Genomic DNA, 14,540 nt, shown 5'->3' on the forward strand with positions numbered 1-14,540 from the left:
ATATAACTGTTTTCTATTTTAATTTATTTTCAAATATAGTTTATTCCTGTTATGCCAAAGCTGAATTTGTATTACTTCAGTCTTCAGTGTCACAGGATCCTTCAGAAATCATTCTAATATGCTGGTCTGCTGCTTAAGAAACATTGCTTCTAAATGAAATAGAAATATTTTGTAACATTATAAATGTCTTTACTGTCACTCATGATCAATTTAATGTGTAAAGCCGGATAAAAGGTCTAATTTCTAAAAAAAAACAACAACAAAAACTGACCTCTATCATTTGAATGGTAATATATACTGAATATATATATATATATATATATATATATATATATATATATATATATATATATATATATATATATATATATATATATATATATATATATATATATATATATATATATATTTATTATTTATTTTTTATTTTATTTATTTATTTATGGGTCAATGACATGACATGTATTTTTTGTGTCCAAATGATTTATTTTTCTAAACATAATTTTAATAAATACATGTCATATATCAAACTGATCTACAATATCTCCTTTATAAGAAACCTTTTTTATTTTATTGAAATTCAATTGATGTTTTTGAGTTTTGGTGTTTGAAAGACCAAAAATGTCAGGCGGTGCGACCGTCCGAACCTGCAACCAGAGAACAAAACTGCAATAAAAAGGTTAATTTTGTCATTAAAATTCTTAATTGAATAGTTTGGCATGATTTTATGTTAAAGTCATTATAAATGAGGGAAAATGGTGTATCAGTCCTATTTCAAAACTATTTTAATACTTAAAAAACTTTTGTCCGAAAAATTGACTTCTCCAAATGTCAGGGAGGGCGACCGACATAAAAATGCAATTTTATGCAATGTTCCTTTAAGAAAACCATGTGACAGCATATGACATCACACAAAAGACCCCAGAGGACCCATTTGATGCAGTAACAAGGTTAGTCACCCTCCCATAAATATTAGATAATTTGACATTTTTGAGTAATGATGAGGTTGATTCAACTTATCATGTCAGGCGGTATGACCCCTGGAAAACGTTGAAAATGTGTTGTTATTATTAAAATGTGTATTTGATTAAAAAAAATATCTATAACCTTGAGCACATGGTCAAACATTTTTATAGGTGTCCAAATTAATGCCTGTTAGATTTGAATTGAGTTTGAAATGTCAGGTGGTGCGACCAATATGTCAGGTGTCGCGACCAGAATTGCAGTTAAACTAACTGAAAAAAGTCATGTTAATTCATGTTTTTGAATATATTAAATACATTTTAATAAATGTATAAAGCTTTTTGTAAGATATTAAGTTGTTTAACGGTGCAATCTACATATATATATATTTTTTATGATGGTATGGGTAACCATTTAAGCACATTGTCCATCTAAAAATCATATTCTTCAAGAATAACCAACACTGATACTAAAACAATTGCATATTGCATCTTTAAATGAATCTTTTTTCATTTGTTTTTGTAGATGCCATTATCAAGCAAGGAGAAAACCGCACAACATAGAGCTCGATATATAAAAGGTCATGGTAATATAAGAATATCCTGTAAGTTTCCGAGCTGCAAATGTCCTTGTTAGTCAAAGAAAAGCTTTTATAAACACCAGGCCGTCGGTCTTGTGCTTCATCCTGACATCATCGACTGACGAAACACGCCTCTACAGAATAATAAGCACGTCCATGTGTGTGTGTGCAGTTTGTGCTTCTATCCACCGATCGGGCAGGCCAAGCAATACAAAAATAATATTTCAATCAATCGCGGGTGGATGAGAAATAAATCATTGTGTTTGTTTGATAAAGACGTTCACGAGCCCTGTGGTCGCGAGAATCATTCTGGTTGCCGCTTTCAAAACAATCCCTCCCTCCAATGAACTGACAGCGTTTACTTCTAAGTCTCCCGTGACACACCAATCAAAACCCAGCGTTCAGGAGAGAGCCTCAAAACCAGTGTAGAAAATAGACTATCGCTTATTAGTTATGATGTTTTTGAATGTAAAAACCACACGAACATCATTAGTTGACCTCAGACAACAGTATATATAAAAACAAAAAAGCCAGTTCATGACACCTTTAAAAAGTGATCCAGTTGCAAGGGCAGAGTACCTTGCCAAAAGAAAAGCAAGGTTTTGTGTATATCTAGATAAATTACAACTAAAGTTAAGATGTTATGTTTTGTGTTAATAACACAGTTATTACATGTTAATAATAGAAATGTTTTAAATTTCTAGTTCCCTTTCAGTCGGTCACGTTCGACGTACGTCTCCATTCCCTCCTTCAGGGAACGAGGGTTACATACGTAACCGAGACGTTCTAAAGAATCGATAATCAAATGTTTTTATTTATTTATTTTTATCTTGACTTACTGTTACTAATGAGTCTATTTGAATGAACAATAGATTGATAGATTCTGGGCCCAATATTTGCACTAGTTCCATATAAAAGATTTTTTCATTTATTTAACTTGTTCCTTGAGGTTTTGTCTGTATTGTTTTGCACTTCTTGTTAATGAAATATTATTATATTACTGAGTTACATAAATTGGTCTGATGATTAAAATAAAGGCAATTGAAACCAGAATAAAATGCATTGACATTTTTACTTTTATCTTGTGAATATCAATCATTATTGATCACAACGTCAGGTGGTGCGACCGGTCATGGTCAGGTGGTGCAACCAGCATATTTTCTTTTAAATTTATCAATTTCCACTGCAATTGCAAAATAAAGTAAGAAATATAACTGTAAAACTTTATATAACATATAGAAATCATTTTAACAATTAAAAACAAAAATAAAAACTCCTTATCGAAAAATTGGTGTTTGAACACATAGAAAAGTAGCCATTTATATGAATTGGAATAAAAAAGACAATAAATAAAGAAATGAAAGGGGAATTTATAATGCAATATGCATTTAAGACACTACAAGGACTGATATTTACAAGTTCTCAGTAGTGCTAAGTACATTAAATGTATATTTATTTAAATTAATATATGGTCGCACCACCTGACATTTTCTGGGTGCTAAAATCAGAAATCTTGTTTAATAATGAATTAATGCTGCCTAAAAAGCTGTAAAACCAATATGAAGCAACATCAAACATTTGTATGGACATAAAAATGCATTTTAAAACCGTTTTGCTTAAAAAAAATAAAAAATGATCTTGAAAACCTTATTCGTCATTGACCCTTATATATATATATATATATGTATATGTATAAATAAATATAAACAGTTGTTCAATTTAGTTCCCAGGTTTAAATTCCAAGATTTTCTATACAGCGTGGTATTACCATCTGACACCATTAATGTACCACAGTTCAACCAGAATATGAAAATGAAGATACATCATTTCCTATAATTTGGTTGCAAGCATAATTTAGCTAATGTATTTTTAGCTAAATTAAAATGTAAAAAGTGTAAATTATGGTGGACTTAAAGGAGCCATGCGTTGTGGGGGGAAGGGAAAAGAACCACAGTTCTTCCTTCCCGCATTTTCTGCTAAAGGGTTTCCCATCATGCGTTTTCTTTCCGCCCCTCCACTTTCTCTGTTCTCCTGCCTGATAATTGCCTCGTCGACTGTGGAGGAGGATCAAAGCGCAGCCCGGGTCGTGTTGTGGCAGGGAGCGCAACAGTGCACGGGAGTTTAAAGCATCATATGACACCGGCGTTCTCAGATTAGCCCTCATTCTGACACATGAATGCCAAATGGCTGTTTGACTGTCAGTGATGCATCCCTGCAGCAAGTGATCTCCAGCAGGGTTTTTCAAAGAGACCATCATTAATCTGCTCTAAGAAAGATCGCATTAATTTCTTCTCCTCATTCCTGAAGTAGTGGGGATGTAATCCTTTCACTGTCATTTTGCTCTGCCATGTTTTTGATAATTCCTAGTTTATTTGAGTTGGTCTTTTCAAAGTTTGTTTTGGTCTTTTTAAGTCTGAGGCAAGTTTCTAATTAGGAAATATGCACTCTTAGATCTTGTGCCCATGTGTGACAGTCTTAGGAAGAAGTGCTTTCTGGGGTATCAGTTCATACTTTTAGGGGAAAGCTACTTGTTGACTTCTGCTAATTGACCAGCCTAACTCTAAGATATAGGATTTGTTCCAGGAAAAAAATAGCCAACTGTCAGCTACCATTTACATTGGCAGTTTCTGAAATGAAGTCATATAAGTGACTGATTTTAAACGCCCTACATAGACAGCATCTTTGTTAACGGCCACATGAGATCCACCGAGACTTGACTCTCACCGCTGATTCCAGTAGTCTAGGGGTTCTCAGCTAATTCAAACTGAGGTTCAAGCTGACTCAAGGTGGCAATTATTAATTGTTATATTTATTTAAATAAATGTTATAATTAACATATTACAATAATCAAAAATTATCACATTTCTTTTGCACCATTCAATAACTATTGGTTTTATTAGTTTCTATTATTTTAATATCAGCACTCCCAGTTTCTGTTGATAATTTGAGAACAAGCTGCTTTATCATAATAACAGCAGAAACATTGACAGATCCTTCAAATATTTAAATATAATATAACCACACCGCTAAACCTCTTTTTAACTTTGCCCGTATCTCCCTTTAATGGCACCAAACGTTTTACAATACAACATGAACACTAAATATATAGTGCCTAACAATTATTTGTTTTTGATGCAAGTCCATAGTAGTTAAAGGCACCTAATATAAAGTGCGATCTTTATTTTTTAATGAGATTTAAATTATAGCTATTTTGATTGCACTTGTGTTCTTGTTGCAGCGTAATCATACATTTAAATACTGAGTAATATTAATTAAAAATATATGTACTTAGTATAGGGGTAGTTTTAGGGTTTGGTTTGGGGTTGGTTGCATGCAATTACGCATAATTTATTGTTAATTACTACATAAAGTACATGTAACATACAGTATTTAACAAGGACACTGTAAAATAGTGTTACTGCTATTTTTAGTTATCTTTTTTAATGTTGAATTTATTCTAGTGATTCTCAACCCCGCCTAGTATTTTCATTGAGCTTGTCACCGTGCTTGTCACATGATATTTCCATATGCAAAAAGACCAAAACAATAACTGCATCTGAAATCAAATACATACCTTCTATATAGTATGTGAAAAACAGTATGGCAAAAGAGCAGTATGTCCGGATACATAATATTCGAAAAACAATAGGTGAAAAGTCTCTGGATGACCTACAACTTCCTCCAAAATTCTGGATTGTGCATTTGAAAGACACCTTTAATATCCCATGAGGCCACAGGAGAAGATTTATTATTGGCAGTGAAGCGATGGTATACTGGTAGGATGGGTGACACTGACAGTAACATGTTCGATATCGTACATCCAAATCTCATTCATACTGTATAGATCACACTTTTTAATGCCTTAGAAGTAGATTCAAACGTCATACTAGGACAGAACACCAATTTGGATGCAATGAATGTGCTTTTGAAGGCATTTGGGTCCGTTATGTTTACAAATGCTGTCTAGGTAGGCAGCTCACTAGGTATTGGAACATGGCTATAGACGGCAGATATTTAAAGATTTTATGACTTTTGTTTTTCCCAGTCCAGCCTCCTCACAGCAGTGCAGTGGCAGCAGCACAGCAGGGCGGTTACGAGATCCCCGCTCGTCTCCGGACCCTCCACAACCTGGTGATCCAGTACGCCTCACAGGGCCGGTATGAGGTGGCCGTTCCTCTCTGCAAACAGGCTCTGGAAGATCTAGAGAAAACATCTGGACACGATCATCCCGACGTAGCCACCATGCTGAACATTCTCGCCCTTGTTTACAGGTCAGCAAAGAACTGGCGCGCTGAAATATGTAGCACCTGAAAATAATCCCCAGCATGCTCTCTGTACAAGCAGGTTGTCACATTGGTTATGTTGACAGAAGTTAGCCTGTTTTCAGGCGCTGTGTAATATTGCGTCACTGCACCCATGGTACGGCATCAAAGTTCCTTGATTATTATGCAGGAATGAGAGTATAGTTCCTAGCCATATCAGTCTAGAAACAATGTAACTATACACATCACAAAATGTAAATAGTAAAACGTTGGCATTATTTTGTCACTTATTGAGCAGTAGGCTAGATGGAGCCATTTACCTCCAGTCTTTGTGCTAAGCTAGGCTAGTGGTGGGTGCGTCAGACAGAGTTAGGACGTGCACTGAGATAAAAATGGTATGTATGGATTTATGTCGCACTGAGTTATACAGTGAATATCCTTAAGTCACATAAAAGTTGGCATGTTCCTTTAAAATAGTTTCTTCTATCACAACTTAATATGCAGCAGTGCTTTAAGTGGAAAAAATTGCTTGGTGAATCTCAAATGTTAATCTTAAACCGCAGTATGGCATCAACAAGTGCTTTAAACAAATGGGCTGAGAACCTCATTCTCCATAGCTTTTGTTGAAAACTATGGTAATATCCGTCTTGCAACCCCTTGGGATATTAGGCTTTTGTGCCATAACCCTGTTGCCATGGAAACCGCTTTTTGTGAGAAAGACCTTTGCAAAAGACCAATGTTGCACAACGAGTCGCAATAGATTGATGTGAAAGTGTTTTCTGCTCTCCAGGGACCAGAATAAATACAAAGAGGCAGCAAGCCTCCTTAACGATGCATTGGCCATCAGAGAGAAGACCCTAGGCAAAGACCACCCTGCGGTAAGAACCGGTCCTGCCCTCATCAGTGTGCTCTCCGCATTACAGTCTGTCTGTGCTGTGTGCCAGGATATTGTGTGTAAATTGAAATAAGCGGCAACGAATGCTGAAGTTTATTGAGTTTGTCATGTGAAGCTTATGTCTTGCCCTCTCATCAGGACCAGCGTCCCACAATTCTCTGCAGAGGTTAGATGCTTTAACACCATTTCTAGATCTATCTTCTGTTTCATTCTTTATCTTCTACCTGGCTGTTTCCTAAAAAACTCAATGATATAATGAATATTAGAGGTGTAACGGTACATGTGTCATGTAGCATTACATTTACCTCACGCAGTCATTCAGTGTCCACATCTGTTAGTTTACTAGAGAAACGAACTCTTTCGCTAAACATGCACTATATTAGCCCATATATCATTATATTCTAGTGAACTTGTTAGTGATATCTTGATTGTTTAATATATGTTTAAATGAATCTGTCATGAAAATGACCGCCACTGAGTAAAACATAATTTTAGAATTAATGCATTAATGAAGTTAATGCAAAAACTGCCTTATGTGAAGTTTACATGTTTGCATACATTGTTATTGTTGATTATTATATCTTAAAAATAAATAGCAACTGAATTTAGGTTAATAGTTTTGGCTCAGTTGTTAACCTTTAATATAGAGTTGTGCAAGTAAGGGCTCCCTATATAGTTTACAGCATTATCTTTAAAATACTTTGTCATAATTTAATTAATGTAAGGACAGACAATTTGTTCAGTAAACCACAGTTTAATAAAAATAAAAAAAGCTATTTTATATTGAGTTTTCTCTCCCCTGCTGTACCGAACCGTGAATTTTGTGTACAGTTACACCGCTACTGAATATTCACAATATATTTGTGATCATTTTCTGGCCGATATGAAATTAATAACATTGTCATAATGACTTTAATGCACTTCTCAGACTGGTTTCACAATCCTTCCTTGTCTCACAACTTGCAAGTGTCTTAAGAACTATACTGCTGCTGGTCATATAATTAGAATATCATCAAAAAGTTGACTTATTTCACTAATTCCACTCAAAAAGTGAAACTTATATTCATTCATTGCACACAGACTGATATATTTGAAATGTTTATTTCTTTTAATTTGGATGATTATAACTGACAACTAAGGAAAATCCCAAATTCAGCATCCAAGAAAATTAGAATATTGTGAAAAGGTTCAATATTAAAGACTCCTGGTGCATCACTCTAATCAGCTAATTAACAAAACACCTGCAAAGCCCTTTAAATGGTCTCTCAGTCTAGGTCTGTAGGCTAAACAATCATCAGGAAGATTGCTGACTTGACAGTTGTCCAGAAGATGACCATTGACACCTTGCACAAGGAGGGAAAGACACAAAAGGTCATTGCATAAGAGGCTGGCAGTTCACAGATCTCTGTGTCTAAGCACATTAATAGAGAGGCGAAGGGAAGGAAAAGATGTGATAGAAAAAAGTGTGCAAGCAATAGGGATAACCGCGCACTGGAGAGGATTGTAAAACAAAACCCATTCAAAATGTGGGGGAGATTCACAATGAGTGGACTGCAGCTGGAGTCAGTACTTCAAGAACCACTGTGCACAGACATATGCATGACATGGGTTTCAGCTGTTGCATTCCTTGTGTCAAGCCACTCTTGAACAACTGACAGCGTCAGAAGCATCTCGCCTGGGCTAAAGACAAAAAAGATTGCTGAGTGGTCCAAAGTTATGTTCTCTGATGAAAGTAAATTTTGCATTTCCTTGGAAATCAGGGTCCCAGAGTCTGGCGGAAGAGAGGAGAGGCACACAATTCTCATTGCTTGAGGTCCAGTGTAAAGTTTCCACAGTCAGTGATGGTTTGAGGTGCCATGTCATCTGCTGGTGTTGATCCACTGTGTTTCCTGAGGTCCAAGGTCAACGCAGCCATATACAAGGAAGTTTCAGAGCACTTCATGCTTTATGCTGCTGACCAACTTTATGGAGATGCAGATTTAATTTTTCATCAGGACTTGGCACCTGCACACAGTACCAAAGAAACCAGTACCTGGTTTAAGGACCATAGTATCCCTGTTAATAATTGTCCAGCAAACTCGCCTGACCTTAACCCCATAGAAAATCTATGGGGTATTGTGAAGAGGAAGATTCGATATGCCAGACCCAACTATGCAGAAGAGCTGAAGGCCACTATCAGAGCAATCTGGGCTCTCATAACACCGGAGCAATGCCACAGACTGATCCACTCCATGCCACGCCGCATTGAGGCAGTAATTCAGGCAAAAGGAGCCCCAACTATCTATTGAGTGCTGTACAGGCTCATACTTTTCATGTTCCTAATTTTTTAGAAATCTTGACCAACTGAAAAGTGTTTCTTTGTATTGGTTTTAAGTTATATTAATTTTCTGAGATACTGAATTTGGGATTATCATCCAAATTAAAAGAAATAAACATTTGAAATGTATCCGTCTGTGTGTAATACCGTAAATTAATATAATATACAAGTTTCACTTTTTGCATGGAATTATTGAAATAAATCAACTTTTTAATGGCATTCTAATTATATGACCAGCACCTGTATTTTATTACTTTAATATTTAATGTTGCTTTTATAATTGATTAATAATTTGATTAGATATAAATTTATTTATATTTTAATTATATAAAATATAAGTTGAATATAACAACAATTAAATATTATTCATGGTGTTAATTTAGTAGGAAACCTAAAATCATGCCCTTATTATTTCCCCAACTGTTTATTTTTACTTTGTTTTAGTGCTTATATTAACCAGTTTGAATATAGTATTTGGCTAGAATGGCTACTTGATGTAATTAAAGCTACACTGTGTAACTTTTTTAGTTTATTCTTAGCTAAAAACACTTAGTTCTTTCAAAAATATATGTGCTCATTAATATTTACTTCTTTCAAGTAATAAAGTATTCTCGTAAGTTTATAATATGCCATTGAAAATACATACGGGTGAGGGTTCGAATGCTGGTCGCCATGTTTCCCCTCCATCTTGAAAGTACATTAGCCAAAGAGGGACATACCCGTTAAATCAAGCTTTGCCTTTCGCATTTTAACACTCGATGGCCAGTGTCGAATGTGAAGAGGGGGATTGCCATGTTAATCTTGGCCACCGTAGGAGTTAAAATGAAATCCAATGAAATCGGAATTGAGAGGAACAGAAACTAATATTCAAAGGATGGTCATATACCTTTTCACCGCTAGATGGGGGAAAATATCACACAGTGTAGCTTTAAGGAAAATCAACCCTTTTAAAAAACTATTTCAGAATAAATATATTAGAAAGATGTGAAGATTTTGGATATTTATATTATTTTATTCATAAGGCCAAAAATATAAATTTGCCCTTTCCCTTTTTCTTTTCCCCCTCTTACCATCTGTCACACACTTATGTGTCTCACATTCACTGAAGTATCTTAATCAAAGGTTGATTCAGAACACATCTGTCACAATGCACAGGGTGTATGCGTGTTATTCTGCCCACACTAGGAAAATTTGACCTTGATCTGCTTTCCAGCAAGTAATCATTGTCCGTAAGATGAAATGACTAATTGTATTTAAATGATTACACCAATTCAGAATCATTGATTGGTAGAATTGTTGAATGAGTTTGAAATCTATCTGTGTATGCAGGTGGCTGCCACATTAAACAACCTGGCCGTTCTTTATGGCAAACGAGGGAAGTACAAGGAAGCAGAACCTTTGTGTAAAAGGGCACTGGAGATCAGAGAGAAGGTGGGTCAGAAGTCAAATTAATGAATTGTGAATGACTTCGTAGTAAATCTGCCTTATCTTTCCCAACCGGTTTTGCATCTCGGAACATAACTCACATTCACCGTTCTCTCTCCTCCGTTCACCCCTGTGTGTTTCAAAGACTTGAGAATAAAGCATCCATTTTTGGAAGCTCTCAGGAGAGATGTTGAAAGAGCCTTTCTTTTCTTGAAGTTTAATACTATTCTACTGCTACTTCAGCATTCCTAGTTTTTAAAGGCTAAAACTTTTCAAGTCATTTCACACGCATGCCTCTTTTTTTTCTTATGTTTTTAGAGATCTTAAAGTACATCAGGAAGACCGATTCCTCTCTTACCGAATAGGACATTCATAACTTTTCCCTTGTACCTATTGAAAAGAATTTTAATTTTATCATTTAGGACTTGTGCTTTTCTTGCTCTTTTCAGTTTTATTGTGACATTGTTCTTCCATAGTTATCTGTGCACACTTTTTTCCTTTTCCCCTTATCCAAAAATACCACACTGCAGAATAGCACACCTGCAGAAGCCGCACACCCTCAGTACAGATGAGAATGGTGTGCTTCTCAGACACTTTATTCCCACTCCCTCCTGCTGTGTCACAGATTTATTTCGAGCTCTTAATGGAGCGAGTTCTTCTAAGCCTGTTTGATAAAGCTCTTACTGCAAGTCTTGAGTCTTACTCAAAGTGCTGCGTCTCCCACATGCAGAGCTGAGAGAAAGAGCTTAGACAACCTGCTGAATTCAAACTCTCATAGCTTAACTTCTTCAGACATTTCATATTGTCCTTTCTATTGCAGTATGACTGAAATCTTACACTGCCGTTCAAATAAATAAATAATTTTAATCAGCAAGGATGCATTGAATTGATCACAAGTGACCATAAATATTAAAGCCCAGTCCTAATTCTATTTTATACCCCTTCACCTACCCTTACCCCTATGCCAGCCCCATTTCCATTGCCCCTTGAAACAGAGTGGCAAGGTTTAGAGGTGAACATATTCAATGGTCAATCGCAATAAGAGGGGCTCTTTTAACTGGTTTGTGACACTTTTCATACAGCCACTATAGTAAGCATTAGAGTATTACCTCACTTTAAAATGAAAATTACCCCATTATTTATCATCAAGACAGGGTGTATTTGTCTTTATTCTTTCTGATGAACACAATCAGCGTTAAAGGTGCTCTGTTGTATTTCTGCAGTAAAATATCCAAAAACTTCCAGGCCAGTGTTATATATTTTGTTTAGTTGAATTCTTATAATACCCCAAATGTTTCCAACTATTTGTAAATTGTGAGAAAATCGTTATTTTAACAAAGGAGCCGGGACGTCTGAGCATAGCGTCTGAGGGAGCCGCCTGTCAATTGCGTCATATCTGCATTACCCTCGGTTTCCCTTTTTATTTGGCAGAAACACTTTATTCTTATCAGTGTGAACAAGTGTCACAGCAGCCACTGAGCGAACGCACAGAGTAACGAAATAAAATAATAAATAAAATAAAATCATTTGAAACACAATTCAATGTAACTCGTATGATAAATGGGGCTGCAGAAGCGCCCGCGACTGTGTCCCGTCGTCATAAAAGTCCCGCTGCTCACATTGCTTTTCCCCTTTGGCAACAATCGCTCCAGCAGCCGTGCTCAGCTCCACAACACTCAGTCCTGCTCTGCTTCATACTACAGTACGTTAATAACTGCATCCATCAAGATGATTTCTGCCCGAGTCCTATTTTTCACTGACTGTGAGGTGAAGACCACATGTCCCAAGATTCTGAGCTCAAACTTGGCGTCATCAAACTACGCCTTTGTTTTTAATAGGCAGACGAAAAAAGCTGTGTGGTTTATTATGGATGGATGTGCTTTTTTGAGCTTCAAACTCAATGGGCCCCATCACTGCCATTATAAAGGTTGGAAGTGTCGGGACATTTATCAGTAGAACACCGATTGTGTTAATCAGAAAGAATAAAGTCATATACATCTAGGATGTCTTGAGGGTGAGTAAATCATGGGGTAATTTTCATTTTAAAGTGAACTACTCCTTTAAGATACTTGACCTCTCCAAACAGCTGACTAACCTGGTCATCTCCTCTCTGTAAGTGGGTGTGTTCTACTAAAATCAGTGTAACACATATAAAGCAGCTGAATAACATGGGGTATGTTTGTGTTTACGTGTCAGGTGCTGGGGAAAGACCACCCTGATGTTGCTAAGCAGCTGAATAACCTGGCCTTGCTGTGTCAGAACCAAGGCAAGTATGAAGAGGTGGAGTACTACTACCAGAGAGCCCTGGAGATCTACCAGACCAAACTGGGCCCTGACGACCCCAATGTGGCCAAAACCAAAAACAACCTGGTAAAAACACAATCACACTTTACACTCTCTATCCATTTAACTAGCGAGTTCTGCATTTCTGAACATGTTTAGAAAAAAACTAAACCTCCAGTATTCACTGCCATAGATGATTAATGGATTAGCATGGCAATCAAATATCCCATTAGAATAAAAATTATTTTGAAATGATCTTCTCTCTGGTCAGTTTTTTTTTTTTAAATCAACATTAAAGAAATGTTTCCATATGATGTAGTCTGCAATGTGATATATCAGATGTGGCTCATTCTGCTTTCAGTGTAATTGAAAAAGCTTTTAGAGTAAATGGTCCTTCTCCGACTGAAACACATATTTCAGCTACCGATCCCCTAAGGGGTCATGGTAAAGGAAAAAATATGAGATGGGTGGAATAATTGTCAGTGCTTTTGCAAAATATTCTAAAAAATGTATCCTTAAAGCTGTCCCTGACGAACGATTTTTGTATTGGACTAGTAGCCGTTCATTTAAGCCATTAGTCGACTAAGTACACATTTGTATTACTTTTACTTAAATATGTACTGGGGCCGTAATATATAGCCAATTCCTCACTCAAGCGCACACATAAAGCAGTTTCAGTTCATTTTTGTGACACGCTGCAGTTCATGCAGACTGAGATGCCAGAAAACACATCCGGTTTGTTTTCTTTATTATACAAAAGCACAACATTTTGTTGTTATTGTGAGTTTACAGAAATAAAAGATCCTTTGTTTCGAATCATGTATTATTCCATCTGTGTGACCAAAAAGATGGAGTATTTTAAGTTGTTTCTGCTGTTATCAGGAAAAAAATGCAAGTGATCACTCCGGCGCCTCCATGTGCAATAGAGCGCACTATACTTTAGCCTCCACACGCTGCACAAACACTTGAAAATGTGGCTAGTAATAGTGCACATTTATCTAGGTTAACGCTAACGCAAGCGGCCAAGTAAAGTTGCTATTACTTGCATGTTTTAAATGATAAACCATATCTGCCACAAGGACCTGTCGTTAATGATATGTCCCTCACGTACTTTGACTTTGCCACTTCCTGTGGAGTTTTTTTTTTTTTTTGCGACTAACCGGCTTATAAAATGTTGGCCGACTAAGCCTCTTCTTGTCAACTAACATTTAGGCAATTATCAGGGGGCAGCCGTAGTTTTGAGAGTGAACAGTTTCTCTTGGGAACACAAACGTTTAGCAAGTTTTTTTCCATCACCGTGTCCCTTTATGGACATCGTATTCAGCAGGACTGTTGTTTAGGGTTTATGCTAGCTGTGATTAAATGTTGATGTATTTAGAATTAATTAGATTAATTTATTATATTGTAGGCCATTTTTTCCCCTGCATATAATATAGTCAAAAATATAGTTCCAATGTAATCTAGAAAATTGATAAAAATGGTTGAAATAAGTACATCCCTGTTACTGACCCATTTTTCTCTATTTCTCAGGCATCATGCTATCTGAAACAAGGGAAATTTAAGCAAGCAGAGACTCTATATAAAGAGATCCTGACCAGAGCCCATGAGCGAGAGTTTGGCTCTGTAGATGGTATGTTTTTTTTGCTCTACTCTATTCTTCTTAAAAGTAAACTTCACAGGCTTTCTAAGTAGGGTTTATACAGTCAGCAGCACAGGAATCTTGCAGAATTCAAAGGGAAGCTTAACATGCCCCTTAGGACTGGAGGATATGTTATTTATTCATTATATATCAAATAAATAATCTTTGTGAAAATG

General features: G+C 36.1%; 1 protein-coding gene across 6 annotated transcripts in view; it reads left to right on the forward strand.

The window, feature by feature from the left end:
* klc1a (kinesin light chain 1a) overlaps positions 1 to 14,540 on the forward strand; it is a 59,197-nt gene that overhangs the window by 19,612 nt on the left and 25,045 nt on the right. For all 6 annotated transcript variants that reach the window (XM_067421531.1, XM_067421535.1, XM_067421534.1 and 3 more), the window contains exons 6-10: positions 5,589 to 5,814; positions 6,596 to 6,683; positions 10,347 to 10,448; positions 12,639 to 12,812; positions 14,256 to 14,355. In XM_067421531.1, the coding sequence (XP_067277632.1) occupies positions 5,589 to 5,814; positions 6,596 to 6,683; positions 10,347 to 10,448; positions 12,639 to 12,812; positions 14,256 to 14,355 (690 nt within the window). The remainder of the gene's footprint in view (positions 1 to 5,588; positions 5,815 to 6,595; positions 6,684 to 10,346; positions 10,449 to 12,638; positions 12,813 to 14,255; positions 14,356 to 14,540) is intronic.

The sequence above is a fragment of the Pseudorasbora parva genome, chromosome 17 (genome assembly GCF_024679245.1).
Source record: "Pseudorasbora parva isolate DD20220531a chromosome 17, ASM2467924v1, whole genome shotgun sequence".
NCBI lineage: Eukaryota > Metazoa > Chordata > Actinopteri > Cypriniformes > Gobionidae > Pseudorasbora > Pseudorasbora parva.